This window comes from Botryllus schlosseri, chromosome 16, assembly GCF_051294905.1.
Source record: "Botryllus schlosseri isolate E-star chromosome 16, Bs_hap1, whole genome shotgun sequence".
Taxonomy (NCBI): domain Eukaryota; kingdom Metazoa; phylum Chordata; class Ascidiacea; order Stolidobranchia; family Styelidae; genus Botryllus; species Botryllus schlosseri.
The window spans coordinates 11,805,229-11,829,394 of NC_137251.1; the positions used below are offsets into that span (position 1 = coordinate 11,805,229).

Consider the following 24,166-nt stretch of genomic DNA (forward strand, 5'->3'; position numbering starts at 1 on the left):
CAGTTTCACAACAACACCATTCCGCCGCCCAGTATCAACAGATGCTGAGTCACATATGATATGACATTTTCAAATTTTCATCATATTCCTCTAATCGGTTTTCTAGACCGCTGAAAATATGTCAAGTTGTTCTACTTTCGCCTTTTCGAACAACCAGTACGATTTGTGTCAAACAAATTGAAATTATACGATCTATACAGTCTACATCTAAAATCGAAATTATTAATTATTTATTAATTATTTAATTTTGATTGTAAGCAAGAAAACGATAGGAATAATTCAATATGAGCGATCAAAATTTACCAAAATACTATTTTAAATCTTCGTAATTGGAATTGTGTCAGTTAAATTCAAATCAGTCGGTATATATATTATATAGTCTGTATCTGCAAAAAAAGCCTATCCTTCATACCGTGAAAACTTGAAAATTTTTGTGCGGGAGGTTTTTGTTTAACCAGTCTTAACTTTTGGTATTTTTGCAATCAGGACACAAAAGTTCATCGTTTGTGACTACAGGTCACACAAAATTTTGAATTTTTTTTTCTAGTCATAACCCTAATGCACATCATGCACCCATGGTATGCATATGCGCAGATCGTGTGTATGTGTATCATGAGTCGGTGTATATGCCGCAAAAGACATCGAGGACAAAAATAAACTACGTCCTTTTCTTTCCTTTCCTTAGTATACGTTATAATACCAAATATTATGGATCGTAAAATTTGTATTTAGTGTAGCTTAACTTTCGGAAAATAGAGGTATTACTAGGCCTACACTTGCTTTTCTGCATCAACATGTATGTTCTGCAGAAAAAAGAGCTGAAAGTAATTAGAACTCAAAGTATGGTACTCGGAATTGAAAATGAAATACAAATACCACTTCTAAAAAGCGGAAAATATATTTCATGTCTTTTGTCCATAAAGCTTCAAAGGTGATCTGCTAAAGCAGGTGTAACGTCAAACAAAAATCAGAATTTTCCAGATCAGCAGGACACGTCATGGGCTACTAGATTGCGAAACGGTAATTTCAAACGTTATGGTGGACCATATTTTCTGTGATGAAATATTTGATACGGGCGACAATGCGGTGTGAGCGGAACCAAGCAATCCAGTACCTAAATTATATTCACTGATACTTTCGTGAAAACATATTTGTCACTCCAAAACTACTGTGGGCGAAGCGCAACAACATTTTCGGGCTTTACCTGACTTTTATGTGTATACTCCGTGAAAATAGCCCAGAAATTCCTCTTTCGTATTGGGGGATTAAACTACTTCTACTTGACAAACTGAAAATAGCGAAAAGTAGGTAAGTAGATCACAAAATATTTCGAGGTAGAAGTAGAAGTAGAGAAAATCATATCTACTTGAGTAAGTACCAGAGAAAACGTCTTGAGTACTTCCAAAAAGTAAACGCACTTCGGTACTGACCACCTCTGGTTTTCAATACCCCAATACAGTTTAATAAACCAGCACCTCTTCCTTATATCATAAATAAATATAAATAAATAAATAAAATATCATAAACGTTTCGATATATAGCTCATTATATCACGCTATGCATATCAAAATTTTTTCTATAACTATATTACTGATCTACCTGCGGGATTCTGCGAGCTTCAACGTCGAACGGAACAACGCAGCAATCAAGTATTTGACGGCGGCTCAAAATCAGAGTCGAACAGGCGCGCAAATATCAAGTACCCGTCCGGCATTTTATGGATACAATCTGAAAATCACAAACCGCAAAGAGTAAGATTTCTGTTTTTACGACATGTTGGTTGGGACGTCCATACCAATACAATGGAAACTGTAATTTATATACGGCTTCATTATTTTACCTTTATACGTACCCCACAAATAGTGGGATTATTCGTAGTGATGTACCCGTATTCGCAAATTTTATGACCAATAGGCTATCTGATGTGAAATTCCAGTGGCTATTATTCGTATATCTCTGATTTTTGCATCCTATACCTACCTCAACCAAATGTTCTCTAATTCAGCTTCTGAAGTTGGTTAATATCGATGAACACATAAATCCTGTTTCCTCTAATGTGGTCAGAAAGTAGAATGGGGTAATGAAGGTGTTTCGACAATTCTATCGTGTGCTCAAAGATTACCACATGAATGCTTGCAGGCTGATATCATCATCTCCTAAATTGGTGAATCTTCAACTTGGTGACGCTGAGACACCTGGATCCGAAACTGCAATGGCAGGTATACAGTTATTTCATTTTTCTCATGGTATAGAACAGGGTGGGGCAAACGTTTTGACTCGCGGGCCGCATTCAACACTTGAATCCATTCGCGGGCCGCACAAAAGTAAATAAAGAATATTAGCCAAAACGCAATACTTTTATTCAACCGAGGAAATATGGAGACTGCCGGGGGGACGGGGCAGACCCCCTTTCGCATCTATTATTACTATTTCAATATTAGTACGCAATATTGAGACGTTATTACGTTATGTGCACATGATACTATAACACGGCTTTGAAGCAGGCCTCAATCTTGAATTGCTCTAGCTCCTGAGCCTTCTTTTATCATACATGGTCAAATTATAAAAAAGTGACCCATTTAACTCTAGCTCATGCCTTCATGTTGAAGATGTATGGCATGCAGCGTGAAATAATAGAATAGCGATACACCTGCTGCAGGTTAAATAGAACAAACTCTGGAAAGCTGTCGACTGACATAAGTAATAAGCCAGCACACCATCTCAAGGTTTGTGCCAGGCGCTGGATTCGGCCATATCTAACATTGTATGGTTGCAAGGATAGACTACATTAAAGCTACGTAGGCCTACTTATACCGCATGCAAAGACTTGATGATTACCGGGATATGGACTGTTCTAACAGGTGCAGAGATTTGATGATTGACCAATTCGTACGAAATCATTTCCTTGATTAGTACACGGATATCCACGTCTATTCGCTATAATCCAAAGGGGGGCGCCCTTTGACCAGGGCCCCGGGCGACCGCCCACCTCGCCCACCTCAAAAGCCACCACTGGCCTTGAGGTCAGGCTATTGTGGTAACTAGAGAAACACGAAATAAACTTCCACAAACTATAACTGGTATAGTCATAGTGAAATATATTAAGAACAATTTTTGGTCAAGTGACCGCGATAATTAGTTTTTTAGTACACATTTTGCTAATATTTTTCTTGAGGCTTTCGGGTTCCGCACAAAACGGTGTTGCGGGCCGTAGGTTACCCACCTCTGGTATAGAACATACTGAAATAACCATATAAATAAATAGGAACCCCTGGTGAAATACAAAAGTGCGTGATAGACTTCAAACGGCCGGATGCGTGCAGTTCAATCTCCATTCGCAGGCCACATTCGACCGTATTAGCGGTTGATAGCAAGGACAATACCGACAGGGTGAGTTCATGATGATTCCCGCATGTCAAGTTGCGTATTATTGCGTTTGCGGTACATTTGTTCATTTCTGGTAGCTGTATTAGATTATAGCGACTGGTATTTTATTGTTAGAAGGAATAATCAATTGCCACCGAGTTTTGCAAATTAAAGATCTAATCATTTATTTGAATCCGCAGCGAAGCGATATCGTACAAAACCCATGCCTTATTTTACCAATGTTTCATAAGTACTTTTGTCCACTACAGCTCGACTTTACGAGAAAATTAGGGACCATAAAAACATGGTTGGCTCGTGAGGAAGAAAATGCAGTGCTTGTGAATGTATGCAACAAAGTAAAAAATATCGTCAAAACCACAGACAAGTGCGCTAACCATAAAATACAAATAAAATCCCTTCTCCAACCTCATTATATTGATGGCAGATGACAGATGACATCCAGCGAAAAAGTTCAGAAGGTCGAAATCCGCAGCGTTTACTGATTAAGGCTGCTGCGGGGTAAGGTGATAGTACGAGTCACCGGGTCGACCTATAGACGCTTTGGTATAAAAGCGGAAGGAATTTCATGACTTCATAGTAGCCTACATGAACGTCATGGAAGTGAATTATAGTCAGATATAGCCTAATTATGATTAATTTCATCTCACTCGGTAAAATGATAAATCTCGGTATGAAGGTGGAAGCGAGTAGACACTGATCACATATGGCCTTGTAAAACCATCGCTGGGCGCAATTGAGAGAAATCCAAGTGGTCAAGTAAGTGGCTTAGCCTTAAACGACGGGGCAGAAGGCGTGACAAACTTAGGAAGAGCGAAACCTTCTGTCAATATGCTTATACTCTGTCTTCGTCGTACTGAAAATCTGGGAAACGCGACAACGACAATAATAATTTATTCAACTCCATCTCAAATACCTCAATCGAAGCACCATCATATGCAAGGAACCCCTCTTTGATCATATGGTTCCACTCAGGATAATTGATGCATGGGGAAAGCATACGACGAAGCAGCGGCTATGATGTAAATTCAGACCAGTGAAGTGCGGTGAGGTTTATGGTTGGTGAGGTTCTGACCCCTTTATAGTCAGATGTACAAAATATATAAACCTGAAATGGTAACTGATTCAGTTGGTGATTTGTTTCTTTTCACATTAGCACTCTTCACACACAGGATACGAAAGAAAATACTATTACATATCCACAATTAAAAGCATAGGTATGGATGGAAAATAAATAACAGCTACATTAGTAACGGGACATATTTCCTCTGCACTATACGTCTTGGCCATCGCATCCAACGATTCACACTAAACCGTCGGTTTGCGAAGTCGACAGGGCATCGTATCAAGGCGCCGCGATTGTCGGAGTGTTAGCGAACAGTGAGTGAGTGGTGTTGGGCTCCATCTCCATATAGGGTGATAAACCCAACTGCCTCGCCTGCCTTCACTGGCCGTACGTCGCTTGTAGTGGTAGCTCTATGGCGCCACTAGGGTGTGACGACATCGCAGATGCTTCGGTGCTTGGTCGTCACTGAATACATGGCTGCTTGAGAACTACACGTCTCGTATATTAGACAGACCGTCGGTCACGTTACTACATGGTGGCAGCGTTATAAAAGCAGCTGATAGCATCGGTTCCACCCTTTCTCGCTGATGCTCCGTGATATGTCACATGGATGACATCATAATTGCTAGCTCACCACAGGATTACAATACCACCCTCGGACTTGTACTGGAGAGACTCCGAGATGAGGGAATTACATTGAATAAAGACAAATGTGTCTTTTCAGCGACTAAACTGGAAAACCTTGGACATGTTGTTGGTAAGGATGGCATCGGCAAGGATCCTAAAAAGGTTGAAGCAATTGCCAAGTTCTCCGCTCCCTCAGATGTTCCGGAACTGAGAAGGTTTCTGGGAATGACTAATCAACTCATGAAATTCTCAACCAACCTGGCTGAGCTTACAAAGCCGCTGAGGGATCTACTGAAGAAAAACACTTCGTGGCTCTGGGGTGATGAACAACAGGCCTTCGACCAGGTTAAGGGGGAGCTGTCGTCGGATGTGACTCTTGCTATGTATAGCCCGGATAAGGAAACTGTTATCTCTGCCGACTCCAGCAGTTATGGACTTGGAGCTGTGCTGATGCAACGCCAGGTAGACAACTCTCTCCGCCCTGTCGCGTATGCTAGTAGATCGCTGACTGAGACAGAGAGACGATACGCTCAAATCGAGAAGGAGGCCCTTGCTATAACGTGGTCTATGGAGAGATGGAAGGAACTCCTGATCGGCCTGCGTCAACTTCGCGTGGAGACTGATCACCAACCATTAGTTCCACTTTTGTCAACAAAGACTCTTGATGAGCTTCCGCTCAGAGTGCAACGGTTTCGAATGCGGCTGATGAAGTTCAACTTCACCATATCTCATGTTCCGGGGAAACTGCTATATACTGCGGACGCATTGTCTCGTTGTCCGTTGCCAACTTTCGAGGACGTTGATGGCCTTCATAATGAGACAGAAGCCTATGTCAACGCCGTCACATCCAGCCTTCCTGCGTCTTGCAAACGGTTGGATGAAATTCGCTCAGAGCTCCAGAAAGATGACGTATTACGCACAGTGATGCAATATGTATCCTCAGGGTGGCTGAAATGCAAAGAGACGCTGCATGGCCCACTTAGGCCATACTGGAATGATAGAGCCTGTCTATCCACTTATGACGGACTCCTGCTTAAAGGGAATCGCTTGGTGATCCCCTGTACGCTGAGACAAGACGTTTTAAGATACCTTCATGATGCTCACCAAGGGGTGACAAAATCCAGACTCAATGCATCACAGTCATGCTGGTGGCCTGGGATTTCTAAGGACATTGAAGAAACCGTCAGAAATTGCGAAAAGTGCACGGAGCATCAGCGAGAAAGGGTGGAACCGATGCTATCAGCATCCTTCCCAGAGAGACCCTGGTCCCGTGTTGGTGCCGACTTCTTTCAATACCAGAATTCCATGTACCTGCTAGCCGTTGACTACTACTCCAGGGACATTGAGATTTGCATTGTCTCCAAAACAGTTAACGGAGCAGAGACGATTCTGAAATTCAAGAAGATTTTCAGTAGGCACGGCATCTGCGAGATTTTGGTCACAGATGGAGCACCTATGTTCTCTTCCCGTGACTTTGCGTCATTTTGCGAAAGCTGGAAAATTGAACATATCATGTCCTCACCTAGATATCCACAGGGGAACTCGGAGGCTGAGCGTGCCGTTCAGACCATCAAAAACCTTCTGCGAAAATGTGACGATGAATATCTGGCGCTACTCACATACCGCAACACGCCATTGGCTATCGGCTACTCGCCGGCAGAATTGAGCATGGGCCGCAAACTAAGAACAAGAGTACAGTGTCATCCAGACGATCTTCTGCCCAAGTCTGTCGACCGAACCGCCGTGAAGAAAGCCGAAGCAGATTACCGACGCAGAGTTACTCGTGATTACAACAAAAGACACAGAGTAGTACCTGGACATGAGTTCAAGGTGGGAGATCGCGTCTGGATTCCGGACTGCAAATCGCAGGGTGTTGTGGAAAAACTTGACACTGACACTCAACCCAGATCCTTGGTTATCAGAACTGGGCGTGGCACCTTCAGAAGAAATCGCCGAATGGTGCGAAGATACCAGACGGAGAATGCCCCGCAAGAATGCGTCGACATTACCGCCAGTGAGGCAGCTGAATTCTTCAAATTTCCCAATCAGGGAGGAGATAGCAGTTCGAGCGCTACTAGTGTCGATTGCGATGACCATCATGAAGCGGCGATAGTCCGACGGTCGAATCGGAACAGAACCGCACCTCGCAGATACATTGAGGAGTACTGATGTAGTTATAGGAGTAGTGTGTGTAAATATGTTGTGTTCTTCATTCACCTCTTGCCTGCCAATTGCTTCATACCTTTGTAGCGCTAACTGCCTCAATTCGGATTGTTTATTGTCTTCATTCTGTGCTTGCGTTGTATATGTTTGTGCTGCTTATAAGCTTTTGTGCTTGTCCCGAGAAGGGAGATGTAGTGGTAGCTCTATGGCGCCACTAGGGTGTGACGACATCGCAGGTGCTTCGGTGCTTGGTCGTCACTGAATACATGGCTGCTTGAGAACTACACGTCTCGTATATTAGACAGACCGTCAGTCACGTTACTACATCACTGATTCAAATCCACTAGCAGTGTTTTCTGGTGTGTGTATTATTACTAGAATATCATATAGTTGTTAAACATGGCTAACATCAAAACCTTTCTCCGTGTTTATTCCACTAATTCATTCCTTCATTCGCTCCTGTTCAAATTTATACACGAATGAATGAGATATCTATACATGAATAAAATAATTGTTTTATAGGTTGTGCGTAAGTTTTGCTAAATCACAACCGTAAGACTGATCGCATTAAGTTTTAAAACATTCAGTATTGTCCGATTCTCGTCGCATGCAGCATCCTTGTTCAGCAAAATGCATGAGGTATGGATTCATATTATTGCATTAGGCGGATGTACGAATTGAAAAATAAGGTCCCGTTTTGTGCGATAATAGCCTATACCTCCCGAACGAGTTTATATTGTGAGAGCTTGCGGTCTGGATAGTGGTCTGGAATTATGAAGCTACGAAACCGTAATTCCGTAGTAACGCGTCATCACATATACATAAATCCACATTTAGAACCATCTTTATTATTCGTCACTTCTCTGAGCCATTCCTTGTGAGGTCGCAAAACGTATAGGTTTTAAGATCTTGAGGATCCGATGGTGGAGGTTGTAAAACGGAGTGATTTTTTGGGTAAAAAAGGAAAGAAATGTTAAAATGAATGAACATTTGCTGGGCGCACTGGAGTTGCTATAAATACTCAGCACGTAGTATGGGGTTTGCCTGTATCAGTGTTGGGATGGCTCCAGTCAACTATATTTGTAGACGACAATATGTTGTTGAAATGAGAATGAGAAATAATGTATTTGCGTGTTCTAACTGCTCGAATACAAGCGCCGTGCTACTTGGGAAGAACGACACAACGTTTTCAGGACCGCATAAAACAGCATGTCCCTAGATTCATCAGATCACGCGCATCACGGAGAAAAAGTCGTCCTAGAGGTCTTGGAGTTGAATTCTATACTAAAGTCCACCAACCCAGGCTGCTCCAATTCTTTTTTATGCCGGTGATGTCATATTTGGTGATATGACCTTTGAAATACAAAAATCTTTTGAAATCTCTACTATATAGTTGCTGACGATTACAAATGACAAGTGTCAGCCGATAATATTCCGATTTATTTCTATATGAATACATTATTCAATTATCTATCGAAGTTTTGTACCTCCAAAACACTCTTTAAATTCGAAATCATGCAAACAAGCAAGTCAGTATGATTGGATAGAGATAACCAGACTGTAAAAGCAGATCGATGTCATAAAAGTATTTTCTTCTCCTCAGGCGTGCGCACCTGCTAGAGTCTTACCATGCGAGGAAACTCAGAGCTTCCCAGGATTTTGTTACGAGAGCGACGGTAGCGATTCGCCGTGGACTTATTTAAAGCAGAACGAGCCAAGTAAGCTTCTTGCCAGAAACTGTAATACGTTGCTGATGGCGATGACCTACGTTGTCCTGCCTACTCGGGAAGAGTCCAAGTCATAATGCTGATGCTAACTCAAAAGAGCTGTCGAGCAATACCCGAATAGAGGCATGATGGGGCTTGTTATTATGGTAATTGAACAAACTCAGACAGTGCCATACTACTCCAATAGCCTGTTAGTGTGACTTGGCTACAACTCTTGTGATTACCAAGGTCTTACAGGCCTATATTCCCAAGCACAAATTAAGAGTAGGTTGGGACCCAGGACGGAGTTGCCAACTCTTACTTTTGAAATTATGTTGCAGAGTGCCCAGAACGTAAACAGAAATTGGACATCATATTTGTGTTGGATGGGTCAGGTTCTGTCCAATGGAATTTCGATGACATCATAACATGGACGCAAAGGATGGCTGGAAAATTTGACGTAGAATCCGGAATAAATCAAATCGGGGTTGTGCAGTTCTCCGGCAAAACTGGACATAAACCTATGTAACTTATGATTTATGGTTTGCGGTTTCCAGTTTGCATGACTCTATGCTAGTTGGTTGATAGGCCTGTTATCGCAGTTATTAATACAGGGCTGAGATACATGATAGCTTGACGAACGCCCACATAAAAATTTAAATTAAAGATTTTAATAAGAGTGGGCCATGTATAGATAACTGGCCTTAACCGCGTGTCACAAGCTTAAAGTTGTGATAAACTCCTTGTTAGCATTTGCAGGAAGAAAAATAAATAGACATTCAAAATCATCCAAGCTATCTCTTACCTCACACCTAACCCTAGTTCAGGCTATATCGCCACCCCTAACATAAACCCAAGCAAACTGCACCTCTAACCCTAACACGCTATTTCGACACACGATATGTTTTGTCTGGATGCCGCATTGGTCCGACCTAAATCACGTTGACCAAAAGCTGTACAGAAGTCCGATTCGTGTTATGTTTCTTGTAAAACTATCGGGTCTCGGGAAGGCTGTTATTGCGATAGGGAATTTATCCTGCATTCGATGTGCATGTTCAATGTTCATATACGGGCGTGGGTCATAAAGTTTTGTGACTTATTTGTAATAACACTACAATCAAGGATAGGCCCAGTAACTATTACCTCACCAATACAGCTAATGGTTGAGTTGACGAGCGTTTTTACTGAAGTTTGACGTAATCTAGCTGTAGGCCTATGTGACGTAATTATTTTTATTAAAGCAGGCCGCAGTTTTGATATATCTGCACTAAATAGCGAACATTATTCAGTATACTTTATAACGCAAAGTCGGGGCTAATTTTAAGACACAGAGTATGTCGGCCAGCCAACTGTAAATGACCACAATTTCATTAACAGCGAATTCATTACTACCGAAATCGCTCTTGATTCAATTACAAGCAATAGCAGACTGCAGGTAAGTAGCCTTTTTCGAAGCCAATAACTAGATCAGGGGTTCTCAAAGGGTGGGCCATGGCCCACTGGTGGGCCACAGAGCATTTTGAGGTGGGCCACAAAGCTATTTCGAAAATTTTAGAATTAATGTAAGTTTAGTTATATTTTTTATGTTAAACGCTAGAAATATATTCATAAACTTTTCATCCGACTCTGATGAGACGTAGTGGTACGTGTGGAGTCAGCATGTACAAGTCGGGAGGGACAAACGGCGGCCTATTCCACTGGCTACGACAACCTACGGCTAACAGCAACTAAAGTAATTTCGAGTATATGATAACTGGAAGGTAATGCTCGAGTAACCAAGTATCCCGGCAGGATCATTTGTCGTATGCCGTTGAAAGGGTGTGCAATAAACTCGGAATGAAGTGTAATTGATGTATAGACTTACTGTACTTCGGCCGGGCAGGTCGTATTATCGTAAGACAAAATAAGCCATAATTGAAAATTATTAGCAACTTCGGGTGACGGTCTACTGCACCACTGCAACGAATCATAATGGATTTAGGATTTAGCGGGGCGTATTAATCTTTGGAGTCGGTTTAAAATGTCCGGCTTGGAAATCATTGAACATTATATAAGAATCACATGAACTGATTACATCATTGGATTGAATATTCTGACATCGCAACTTCAGTTGGTTTGGTACAAGGCATACATTGTACAGCATGCATTTAAAAAAACTCTTTCTCCACGTCTCTGTAGTACTAGCACCACATTCATTAATGAATTGTCTGAAGCTGGCTTAAAATGAATATATTATTCCCCACAATAGTGAAACTAAAACCCCAATCACACAGTGTATGTGGAGATTTGATCATTGAGTTTTGCGACGCGAATGGAGCAGCGGACGATCACAATATACACAGAGTTTCAGCTTATGATCTACCAGGGCCGTAACTGCCGCACCCAAACCCCCAACTGTGGGAGCTCGAAGGGGCCCAACATTATTTCGTTGGTCGTTTGTTGAAGGATATTTATTCAACTCGAAAATTTTCGTCGCGCATGGCGCGATTTCATGTCCCGAGAGGTCTAGATTTAAATATCAGCAGTAAATTAAGAGAAAATGCGCATATTTTAGATAAGTAGGCATATCGGCGCCGTCGATTACCACGCATTGAACAAGATTATGACTCTATGATAAGAGGTGGGCCACAGCACATTTTCAAACCGGAAAATGGGCCACGGCCAAGGAAGGGCTGAGAACCCCTGAACTAGATTGATACGAAATATATGCTTTAGTTAGACTGAACAGCATTCCATAGAAAAATATAGGACATCGACTCGCGACCTTGTATAGATCTATGTTCTTTACAATCTGTAACGCCCACACAGCATGGAATTCAATTCAGGTGGTACAATTTAACAGGCATCACTTAATTTTTGAACTTTGTATACTTTATACTAATATAAATGTATGGTATCAATTAGTTAGTACTTAGTAGCAAATACTCGATGACAGCATTGGGCCGAGCCGTGTAATCATCATGTAAAAGACCTTATGGAGCAGCTCTTTTATCGTGGATTCAGATTTACTGCCGCAATATATGTGAGATGTGGGCTTGATGCCATGAAGGAGTCGAATTGAGGTTCGAAATTAAATAAAGAAACATTCCCCACATGAGTTCGCCTGCGATTGATATTATATTTAAATATACATGATATGATGCATGGTACTAACCCCCATCCCACCATGCAGCAGGATAAAATATAAAAATGCGTCACCACGACTGATTCAACCTTAGCGACATTTTCAGACAGCCATTGGACGAATAACACGACGCGGGGTGCTAACGTACACAGCGGCGGCTCTTCTGAAAACTTTGGGAGACTTTCAGAAAGCCCCGCGATGGGCAGACCGCGATACGAAGAAAGTGATGGTGGTTTTGACGGACGGAGGGTAAGTAGAAATGAGAATGATCACACATATAGAACATCTACATGAAAAATAACAGACATATTCACAGCGTTGGCGCTCCTCGCTTAGGTATTAGATACAGCATATGCGTTCACCTGTGCTGTCAAACGTCAATGCAAACAAACAGTACTTGAGATAAAAGCCTGGTATTTTAGAACTGCGAATACAATTGCGATATCCGTAAGAGGCGTCAATTTCAATTTAAGTTCAAATTATTGCTGGTAATTTCATCATTTCAATGCATCACAAGACTGCAATACAATGAAAGATAGGAAGGTGTCGAATCTACTTGGAGTAGTATTCGATATCAGACACCCAACGTCAAATTATCATATGATAAATATTGTTCAACGATATAAGATGCGGTCACTTTAAGCTTTTTTGTCTATATATATACCGATCCAGCCAACATTGGAAGTAGATTACGACACGGCAGTTCGATGTCGCCATGTAACGAGGTATTTAATGATGGAATCATTCAACTGATGTATTCACATTATAGTGCAACTGACAGGAACGATCTCGATGAAGCAGCCAAGAATATTAGATCACAAGGAATAATTCCGTTTGCCGTTGGCGTAGGGTCATTTAACAAAAGACAGCTCCAAGTAAGTTCAGCGTGAATATTGGAGTTTACATTGGGTATAGGCGTTTCGTTAGGAAGTATCACATAATGTAAGACTGCCGATAATATAGGATTGCAGGAACATTGCGCGACCTTATGTGAATGACTATGTCAATCGAAACATCCTGAATAACCATAAAAATCACCAAGTAACTATCTATTCACATGGTGTGTATCTAAATTCAGATGATTGCAACTGGCAATTACTCTTCAAATGAACGAGTTTTGAGCGTTGAGCGTTTCAGCGGACTGGATAGTATCGTGACGCAATTGTCTGATCTGATTTTCCATAGTACTCTGGAAGGTGAGGTGTTACATTCTGTAGAAATGTCCAGTTTCGCCAACACATCGTACGGAAAAAGAATTAATATCTACAGCTCTAACTCAGACTAATTCTGTTTTCCCTCTTCCGTGACCTCCAGCATAAAAGCATTCTTATTTCTGAAAGGTGGGTCAGGAAATATGTCAGTAGCATCATACCAGCTGCGGTTATCACAAACGGGATTCGCGATAACCTCCTCTCCGCGGGTAAGAGTCTCGATCGAATCATTCAGCATGCAGCGTGTGATGTGAGAGTGGTTATGTTTGAATGGTTGAAAACGATGTGTTCTTTGATATGCGATGCGCGAACCACGGGCGCGCGATCGTGCGGTTTCTAATTGTAAATCAAGTTACTATCACGCTCTCGGCGAACTTTAGAATCGTACTATATGATTGCGAGAAAAATGGGATCAAATGATGGAGTGAAGAACAGCCTTGTATACCCGTCCAATTTTTTGGAATAGGATTGCCCTTCTTACCTTTTCTAATTCAGCTCCGACAGAACGTAATACTACTGTACTATCGCGGTAAGTCAATTTATGAAGATATTGTGCATATTTGTGTCTGCAAAGCCTGGTCTGTTAAAACCCACTCGTATGACACTTGTCTCTCGGACGGAGGGAAACATGCAGGTCATAGAGGCAGTGGAAATGAGCTATCTGGTAGACTGGTACACAGGTACGTCACCTCGTGGCTACGGCTGCGACGAAAACGTTTCGCTCGTCGAAGTTCGAGACTCCTCTATCTCTGCTAGCCTACATATCAGCAGAATTTAAGGTACACGTTTCACAAGACGTAACTGTATTATCCATCACTTACACGATTTGCTCTTATCACTGGAACCGACGAGCCAACTATTCACTAGATGTGCCCGCCACGGCAAGGCGAGAATTATTCAATTGAAGGGCAATTGATTTCCTATATACGCCAACGCATGATACCATAGGGCTTTATTTTTCATGGACTTTATATGTGAAGCCACGGAAGAAGTGAGGCTCAAACACTGTTTGCGTCGTGGAACACTTCGCGCATTGTGAAATTATTGCAGAGCACCGTAACCAATTTTGTAAGCAAAAATATATCAGAAGCAAATTATATACATGTTGTTTTGGCCAAACGATAGGCTGCATGCGTCTGTTTAGATAAACACAAGGCTGACAATATATATAAAACTTATATATCAGCCACACTTGAATAACTCATTCCAGAAACAGGCTTTGCTCTTTATGTGTTACGAATTCAATTGAAAAGATACCAATTAAGGAGGTAACATTCTTCTTGGACGTCATGAAGCAACAGAAACTCGCAGGCAGCTCCCCAAGGAAGCGGGAAGTCGGCATCATATTATTATTGGTATCAATTCTATTTCAGTGACGCTTATAGCCTTACTAGGCCTTGTGCATCACGACATCGATATTTGTATACTAGTTAGAAGCCATTGACTTTGTATAACTTAGTATCTTTGACTATCTGTATTCTTCTTCAATCGGTCTAGCTCTAGATTCTAGAAACTCTGCTCACATGCATCCAATTTCGCGTACCTGCTGCCGACTTTTTTACAGCTTACCGTGCCTCTGGGCTTTTTCAAGACACTGCTTAGCACAGCACGATCGGCGAGGAGGAGCCCAAGATAAACCTCCAACACATAGAAGCATACCCTAACAGTAGGCTTACCATATTTTGGAAATCTAAAAAGAGGACATTTTTTCAGAAATGTTGAGACTTGCAAAACCGGAGTAGGATTCTCAAAAACCGGTGAATTTTTCCCACTTTGTGACCGGTTGACTAAAAAAAAATAAGGTCATCTTTCCGCTCGGAGCTCAAAATAGCGTTTTTCGCTCCGAAATACCCTCCGGGGCGTCACTTCTGTACTAAATTACGGCATATCACTCGCAATTTGCTCTAAATCTGACCTAAATTTTCAAAAAAGAGGACAAAATCTCAAAAAAGAGGACAAAAGGCCGTCCTCCGAGGACACTTTCCAAAAAGTCAAAAAAGAGGACAAATCCTCTTAAAAGAGGACGTATGGTAAGCCTACCTAACAGTGGCGCGAACGATCAAAGCCACGAGTGGCGTCGTAACGCAGTCGTTTTACACCATGTGTCATATATAATAAAACAGAGACACCGTCGGTTGTGATTCGATCGCTATTAGCCTAATGAGCACCATGCGAAATTGCGAATAGGACCAGTAGAGAAGTAGACATACTGGCACAAATCAGATGTCGGCAAATACATTCCACCAATGCTTTTGCGTTCAAGCAGTCAGGTATGCATTATAGGTAATATATCCCACAGCCTTTGTGTTCATTTTATAAATGACAATGTCTATGTATTAATGAGGAAATCCTAATGCACACGGAAGTTATTCCTATAATTCATTACAGAAGCTCTGACAAAGATTCTGAAATGACTATGCGCACGTATAGCTGCGTATATAGACTTATACAGTGTGTATTCGAAGAATTATGTTATTTGTCAAAGACTGAAGTTGTTTCCTGGTCCGGATTTTCGAATAATTCGACAAAAAAGCTCAACAGCAAAGAATATATCCCTGCAACAACGCAATGTATAAAAAGATAGAAATAGATATATTTCTTCATGTTATGTGAGATGTCCACGGTCTATATTAAACGGTGTTGACGACTGGAATTATCTTCTGCCGTTTTTAATTTGAATAATCTTGTCAAAATCCATTTGATTTTTCGTTGATCGTTAACTCGATTGATTTTTACAGGCAAGGGGAACAACAGAAAAATAAGCCGGCTACCAAATAGGTCCTGGCGATGAAATTGTACCGTGATACCATTAGGACATTGCTGCACAACCTTCTTCAGTTCGTCACATTTAATCTAAGTTTGATTGTGCTACCCACCATGAGATATGACTAAACGAATAAAAACGCACAATGCGTCGTCTGAGAGAGAGAGAGAGATGATATTTTTTTCGCCTTCACCAGCTAAGCGCAAGAAGCCTTGTTAATTGCAGAACATCGTATTCACATTACTTCTCGCACTTATCAGCGTCCTTTATCTACCCACGAGCCTAGTGATCCACCATCGAGTATCGAGTAGACGCCGACAAATGACAATGCGCGACAAGTAGGAATACGAGTGTATTGAGCAAGACAAGAATTAAAACAAGTAATCGATGATTTCAAACAAGAGTGAGACTATGCATTCCAAAACCCGTTTAAGCTTATCTTCAAAACTATAAGTATTAGCCCGATATTTCTACATTTACCGCTAGCTAAGAGGTTGGGGTATATATATATATATCGGCTTTCAATTAAATAAAAGGGCAAAAGAAAACAGGAAACAAAGGAACATCAAGATATCAGTTTTGGGCCCTTATCAAGCGCCTCCAGCGTGGGCGGTCGTGGGCGTCTTCGAGCGATAGCCCGCGTTGCGCTAGCTCGGTCTCTATTGTTGAGCGCCATGTGGTTCTATTCCAGCCACCTCTGCGCCATGGCTCTGTCGGAATGTGGTTGATGATGGCGGCGGCTGGTTGATCGTCTTGATGCCGCACTAGATGACCGATTAAGCGTTAGCGTCGTTCAGCAGCCAGCAAACGGCATGGGACTGTTTTTGTGAGTCTGCGCAGAGCATTGGTGGATATGTGCTCCGGGTGGTGGATGCCGAGTGCGTAGCGGAGGAGTGCATCGTAGTTGGCGTTGAGTGTCTTAGCCAGCTTTTCTGTCAGCGTGAGTGCTTCTATTCCGTAAAGAAGAACCTGCTCGACAGTGGCACGGAAAATGCGGGTCTTGAGTTGGGGTGAGGCACTTGAGTGGAAGAGGCAATGTAGCCGTCTTGCCGCGCCCCAGGCCTTTGCTCGCCTCGCCTTCAGTGCTTTTCCAGAGTCCGTGACGTCAATACCGAGGTATATAAAACTCTTGACATTCTTGAGCCTGACTTCTCCCAGTTGAATTGGTGTCGCGTTCTCCGGCAGAGCTGGTATGGCCAGAACCTCAGTCTTCTTGGCATTGATCTGGAGGCCAATAAGAGCGGCGGTGTCCTCTAGTTGGTTGATGAGGCGTAAGCAGAGTAGACCAAGTCGCAAAGGTTGGGGTATGCAGGTAAATTAGAGTCTAATTTGTTCTCATGTTACATAAAAAAAATAGATATATATATATATATATATATATGCAAAGCGTCGGATATATGTATGATTTTAGTTACACCATCATCTGATATGATGCATGGGACTATTCCTGTACGTTTGTATGCGTCATCGCGACTGATCCAACCTTGATGATATTTCTAGAGAAATGAGAATGATCATTGATCTGATCATGCATACAAAACAAATACATGGAAAATAAGAAACATATTCACAGCGTTGACGCTCCTCGCCTGGGTATGGACAGCATATGCGTTAGCCTGAGCTGTCAAATGTCAATGCAAACAAACAGTAATTATTATAAAAGCCTGATATTACAGATGTATGGTTAATTACCTCGAGTTATTAAAGTAGCAATCAAAGGAAAGTCACACGCAAAGTCTCATTATTATGCAAAGTCGTAAACGACCAGATATCCAATTCTAAGATCTGGGAATACATGTGCGCATGCTGATGTATTCCATGCTGAACTGTCGTTTCCCATTGTGTCGCATGCTCATATGTCGGGCAACCGCCCGGAAGAAGCGGCAAATTATCTTATGATAAAAATTGCTTAACGATATAAGAAAGTTTGTGCTTTCTTGGTTTCCTTGATTTCATGTAGATATCGATCAGGCAACATTGGGAGGAGATTACAACATTTAGTTCAGTTCGATATCGCCATGCAACGTGGTATTTAAACATGAAATAATTCAACGGATGCATTATTTACATTATAGTGCAACTGACAGTGAGAACCTCGATGAAGCAGCCAAGAATGTTAGATCACAAGGAATAATTCCGTTTGCCGTTGGCGCAAGGTCATTTAGGAAAAGCCAGCTCCAGGTGAATTCTGTGTGGATATGGAGGTCTGCATTTGGTATAGCATAGCTTATTCATCCAGTACGTTGAAGGACTCGATTAAATATCGAATTATGTTAGTCGCATGAACTGTTCGGAAGTAGCATAAAATGTAAGAGTGCCTATAATCAGGGTTACCACAACATGTTCCAAAAAATAAGGACAGTCGAGAAATTGGATTAGCATGAAAAAGCGTTTTTGCACATACTATACACATACTATGCACATATTTATACGAGCCGTGGCATATCACATTCCATATTTTTCGCCAGAAACAATCTGCTCCAGCAACTCCTTGTTATTAGATAGTGCTTCCTGGATCTCACGACACATCAGGACTAGGTTTACCTTTACTCAGGGCCGAAGCAGCACTTCGTCAGCCCCCCCCCCCCCAAAAAAAAACGTTGGTCTTGGGCCTCCCCGTAGGGTGATAAACCAAACTTCCTCACCTCGTTGTGACTAGAGGTGTCAACTAAGATGGAAAAGGGCCGTACACCAAGTTTAGACAAAATTATTTTTTGAGGGTATGGAGCAAGAACTCCACTAACAATGCTTGTAGTCTTAGTCTTGGCCGAAGAAAACTCATTTGCGATGTTGGAATCGGGGAATATTGCTTTTAGCAATTGCGATGTGCAATCGTTGTAGAGGAATGATTGCTGGTGCTTGACAGTATGGAATGCCCAGGTTCCCTCTGCAGCAGCTGCCTTGTAGTCTGTGGTCGTTGGTGTTGATCGACTTGTGGAAAAATTATTCATCGACTGGCTCAAATTAATTATTATGACACACTTCTTGTGTTTTGGAGTATCAATGTGAGTTGAAATAGCGGACTTTCCTATGGCCTCCAGTAAATGTCACAATTGCAGATATTGCAATGTGCTAAACACTCGCCCTTCAAGCTTCGTTAGAAACCTTTGAATTCTCTCTCATAATAATCGTCACGAAAAACCTTTTTACGCCTGCTCATTTTAACTAATCAGATTTAGCTTTATTAGTAGCTAAAACCATATGCGCAAGTGCAATATAATTGAGATAAATTTATCCATGAATTATAGCTTTACTACTTTTTAACCAAATGTGTCGACTGCACTGCGGCTTTTTTCACTGCGCAATAAATGCTGCCTTCCCGACAGCTTGAGCTTATTCTGCTGTAGACCACACAGCAGGAACCTGGTACTGCTGTTTACTGCCAAAATTCCGCTGCGGTAGCTTGGTACAGACGAAACTGTTATACTACCACTATGTGCCCTAACTATCTCACCACCAGCAGACAAATGTTATGGTGTGTACGTCACGAGAGTTCCTTTCATTTATGATGTCATAAGATCTCAACGCGAAGGCACAATTTGAGAATATTATGCAACACAGATACCAGAGGAAAACGATCGAAGTTATGTAGTGGTTGAAAATAAGACGAAATAAGGACGCAAGTCGAAAATAAGGACAGTTGAGTTTTCTAAGACATGGCGCTTCAAAATAAGGACAAATCTTTAGAAATAAGGACGGTATGGCAACCCTGCCTATAATTCAGGATGCCGGTACATTGCGACACCTCGTCTGAATGACTATGGTGGTCGAAACCTCCTGAATAAATAACTTTTCGTATAAATATACATTTTGCAAATGTACATTCAGATGATTGCAACTGGCAATTACTCTTCGGATGCACGAGTCTTGAGCGTGAGGAGCTTCAGCGGATTGGATAGCATTGTGACAAAATTGTCTGATCTTATTTTCAAAAGTACTCTGGAAGGTAACGTGTTCGTTACATTCTGGGTCGTTGCAGAAATCTTTCCATTTTCGCCAAAACGTCGCACGAATAAGGAATTTAGCTATTCCTCAGACCAGTGCTTTTCAACCTGTGTGACGGTTCGCACTGGTGCGAATGAAAAAAATTGCAGCGCGAATGACGAAGGTAGTGCGAATAGTGCGACTGAGAATCATGAATAATTGTTTACTTTTCTGACGTGGAATAATTCAAATAAACCTAATAGGAAATTTAAGATCCGTGTAACATATTTGTAGTTGCGACGCAATTGTGAAAACTTGATACGACGCACTATAGAGACTGTAGGTCCTACAGTCTCTATAGACGCACTACTAATCGTAGCTCTCACAATTCCCGCACTATAATTATTACGTAACCAAAAGCCTGGTTTGGAAGCTGGTGCAGTGGCAGTATAGAGATCTCTGCAATCTCTATAGTGGCAAACATACATCTCAGCCTGCGACAGGCTGGAAATATGACGTCAATTGACTTTCTGCTTTCTTTCGCTAAACAATCATCATATTTTCGTAATAACTGTTCGATAGCGCGACGCACGAGGATGGCAGTAACTACCATCATTAAAGACTCACATTTGCAAGTTACTGTAACGCAGATTTTTACCCCATCAAGGTAAATTTTGGGTCGACACGGTGCCAGAGCTATCTGGTAATATGTATGTAATATTTACTGAATTTATTGCAAAAAATCTTGCGATCGTTTTTAAATATGCAAGATCACTGTATTGGGTACTGTAGCCAATAAGCAAGACACGCATCAAATATGGCTTTATCATAAGAATTCATGATAAGATTTGAGCGACACTGTTTTGTCTGGAAAACATTGTCGAAGACCGTTGGGATGAACTAGTGTAGGGTTGTGCAACGAGCGAGTTCAGGCCTATGAGGCTCATTCAATTCGAGGCCAACCCCTTCTGCGTCGGGGCACATGAAGACGTAACGTTTTAGCGAACAAACCGCTGATAAAATGCGGTGTCAAAAATATAAATAAGCGGCGAAAAAACTTTGGTCTAAAAATTACCGATGCTGGATGGCCAAACATTCGAGATGGATTGGATATGCTCCGTCGTCGGCACGGAATAAACAGTTCGGTTCCTGCAATCTGAGTACAGACTTGGACAACTAGATAATTCTAGTTGTCTAATTTCACTAAATTAGAGCGAAATGCCAGTAATCTAATTCTAATCTAATTTGTGAAATGCTTCCATGCTCTAATTCTAATTCTAATCTAATTTGTGAAATGCTTCCATGCTCTAATTCTAATTCTAATCTAATTTGTGAAATGTCCGTATTCTCTAATTCTAGTTCTAATCTAATTATTGTTTTCCTGAAAATGCCTCTTTGTCCGAGGCATATTGCACTATTGCAGTGATTAAAAAAGAATATCCCGCTTGCGCAGGGAAATCCAGTGCCAAGCCGCCATCGCCTTACTTACACCGTGCAGTCATAGTAGATATTATGACGAATATAGCCTGCTAGAGTAGCTTGTAGTCTGCGAACAACATTCTAGTTTCTAAAACTTTACGTTAGTACATCGCCATTCTGACTAACATGGGCGATGCCCACGGTTACCATAAAAGAAGTAATATTTTATTAAACTATAGTAAAAATCGAGCCAAGCTTGGTGTACAGAAGTTAACCATTCTCATGTTTATGGGAATGCACTGTTGTTGTTGTTTATTAAACAACAATATGTGGCGCTTATCGCCTCACGGCCTTTTGCACCACGCACTGTGATTTGATGTGAACTGCATTTTGCTGTATTCATTTCCCATATACAATTTCATTCAATTTCCAAGTTTTTGCGAACTAAGTATAGCTCTAATTCTAATTCTAATCTAATCTGGAAAAGGCTTAGTAGCTCTAATTCTAATTCTAATCTAATTTGAAAAAAGCTGTGTAGCTCTAATTCTAATTCTAATCTAATTTGGAAAAACTGTGCAGCTCTAATTCTAATTCTAATCTAGTTTGAAAAAAACTGTGGAGCTCTAATTCTAATTCTAATCTAATTCAGAAAAGCTGAAAATTTTCTAGTTGTCCAAGTCTGTCTGAGTAGACAGTAGTACAACTGCAATACGCATATGAATTTAATTCGCCCTAATTTGAATCGCGTGCGTCAGACATGTTTTGTGGAGCTGTGTTGGGTAGAATTGTGGTGTGCGGGTTCTGTATGTCATATATGCCCGTAAAATCGTAGCATACAACTGTAATAATAAAAATAAATTCCTTTTCGTGAGTGAGGCTCGACTCGCGACATGCCAACAGAACTCAGATTTTTGTGGTAGTCTAAAAGCTGCTTTACCGTTATCAAACTGTCATTCTTTAGTTCTGTAATTCTCAAGTTAGATTGACCTAAAGAGTAAAGCATACAGTATCGTGAGTTAATTGCTCTTCTCATAAACTCGCGAAACAAAAGTTGGAGCAACGTATCATCAGGTAGCGAGCTCTAATGTGCCTATACTTTCCTTGATCGTTTTACACCTTATGCTCCAAAGACATAAGGCAAAAGCCTCAACACAAACATGTGGGTTTTCATCCTATCGACAAACTAGAGCCTCGCGGGACCTTTGTGTCAGCTCTCAAAACGATTTCTGCCAGCAAGTATTTTTCACTCGCGAAAATACGCTGTATTTTGGATAGGACTGCAGAATAGATTTTAAGACCTATGGCCATCCAAGCACTAGTAGACGTTCTTGTACAAATTCCCAACAACATTGTTTGGCCGAGAAGGGTTTTAGTGAAATAATTGAAAGTAAACGAGCGAAAAAAGTTGCCTTTTTAATGAGACACTTGATAGCTTAAGCTACATAGCACATCTGCACATCTGAACAAAATATTGTTAAGTAGGCCTATCTTCATCTTCTTTTTGTATAACAATTTTCGATTAGTTGGTGCGAATGAAATTCATTTTACAAAAAAAGTGCGAACGGAGCTCAAAAAGGATGAAAAGCACTGCCTCAGACTAACGCGTTTAATGTTCTTGATGCGTATATGTGAAAGTAGATAGTGTATTAATCTGAAACCTCAACGTGACAGCATTATTACTTTTTGAAGGTGGTTCAAGAAATATGTCAGTAGCATCTTACCAGCTACAACTATCTCAGACTGGATTCACGATAACCTTCTCTCGTCGGGTAAGAGTTTGATCAGCGTGCAGCGTTCATGATTTGAAAGCGATTGTTTGAATGAATGGATGAATGTACGAAAAGGAGATATTCGTTGCTATGCCTCGCGCGAAACAGTAGATGTGTGCGGGTTGTAATTTCAATTGCAAACGATTACCGCACCGTCGTCACGCGGGACGGAATCCTTCTTTATGTTGAGAGGCGATATGCGAAGTCGACAAGGAATAATTGCCTGAATGTCCTACGGAACACTTGAAAAAGATGGAAATTCATGGGTGAGACGTTTCGTGAATGATACACCTCGTCGAACCTATAGAACTTACTATTCGTCGTAAGGACATACTGGAATTATCCAGTGAATCCGCAATATAACGATATCAATGACTACTATGAATATGGTAAGTCGCTCGGTAACGATATTAATTTATATAAGTATAATTGCACGAAACAATATCATCATATGATTATTTAATAATGATATCTTTTGCCGCAAATATTTGCCTATATTTCTGCGGGTGTGGTCAGACTAGTTGATGACCAGGGTCGTATCGATCATCCCCATGACCCCATCCCATACCAAATACTGTGCTGCATGTTTCATACGTCATCACTGTTACCTTACAGTCTGTTCGTTTTGTATTTTGGTTGAATAAAAAATAAAGACTCTCTCCCTCTATCCTTCACTGTATTGGAAAACTTCTTTTATCCCGTCCTGGATGCGAAAAATATTACAGTAAAAGTCAGTTTTACAGTTGCTCGTGGCCGTGCTTTATTTGAAGGTCCTGGGATCTACGATCAAAGCTGCGAGAGTCGATTCTCTGACGCGATAAGAAACGCTTCTACAAAGTCTACATTCTGGGAATATTTCGCTTAATGTTATGTGTTGCTGTTTCTGTATATTTAAATTTATATCCGAATATGTTGTTCACTCTCAACAAGTTCCAATTACATACCCCGAATACCAGAAATTTAATTTTGACTCCTTAGTCCTGGTTGGCAATCTAAAACCTGCAAATAT

At 41.2% G+C, this 24,166-nt stretch overlaps 3 protein-coding genes across 6 annotated transcripts in view; 2 read left to right on the forward strand and 1 right to left on the reverse strand.

The window, feature by feature from the left end:
- Nucleotides 1–23,344, forward strand: part of LOC145459483 (integrin alpha-1-like) — a 75,864-nt gene extending 52,520 nt beyond the window's left edge. The window contains exon 11 of the mRNA XM_080338140.1: nucleotides 23,233–23,344. The gene's annotated coding sequence lies outside the window, so the exon portion shown is untranslated. The remainder of the gene's footprint in view (nucleotides 1–23,232) is intronic.
- LOC145459479 (integrin alpha-1-like) lies at nucleotides 1,541–23,212 on the forward strand. Of its 3 annotated transcripts, none has more exons than XM_080338130.1 (10): nucleotides 1,541–1,751; nucleotides 2,140–2,219; nucleotides 3,266–3,390; nucleotides 8,844–8,958; nucleotides 9,288–9,471; nucleotides 10,324–10,381; nucleotides 12,177–12,319; nucleotides 18,121–18,226; nucleotides 19,874–19,991; nucleotides 23,078–23,212. In XM_080338130.1, exons 1-10 carry the CDS (start codon nucleotides 1,558–1,560, stop codon nucleotides 23,167–23,169), a joined length of 1,215 nt encoding a protein of 404 aa, XP_080194256.1. In that variant the 5' UTR covers nucleotides 1,541–1,557; the 3' UTR covers nucleotides 23,170–23,212. The 3 variants fall into 3 exon arrangements, with proteins under 3 accessions (XP_080194256.1, XP_080194255.1, XP_080194254.1); XM_080338129.1 differs by lacking the exons at nucleotides 18,121–18,226; nucleotides 19,874–19,991; nucleotides 23,078–23,212 and adding exons at nucleotides 12,840–12,945; nucleotides 13,149–13,266; nucleotides 13,411–17,336; XM_080338128.1 differs by lacking the exon at nucleotides 23,078–23,212 and having other exon boundaries at nucleotides 19,874–20,294.
- The window catches only part of LOC145459476 (integrin alpha-X-like), a 29,663-nt gene continuing 28,086 nt past the window's right edge, over nucleotides 22,590–24,166 (reverse strand). The window contains exon 11 of one of the 2 annotated variants that reach the window (XM_080338124.1): nucleotides 22,590–23,399. In XM_080338124.1, the coding sequence (XP_080194250.1) occupies nucleotides 23,316–23,399 (84 nt within the window). In that variant the 3' untranslated portion in view covers nucleotides 22,590–23,315. The remainder of the gene's footprint in view (nucleotides 23,400–24,166) is intronic. The other variant, XR_013921429.1, reaches the window with a different exon arrangement.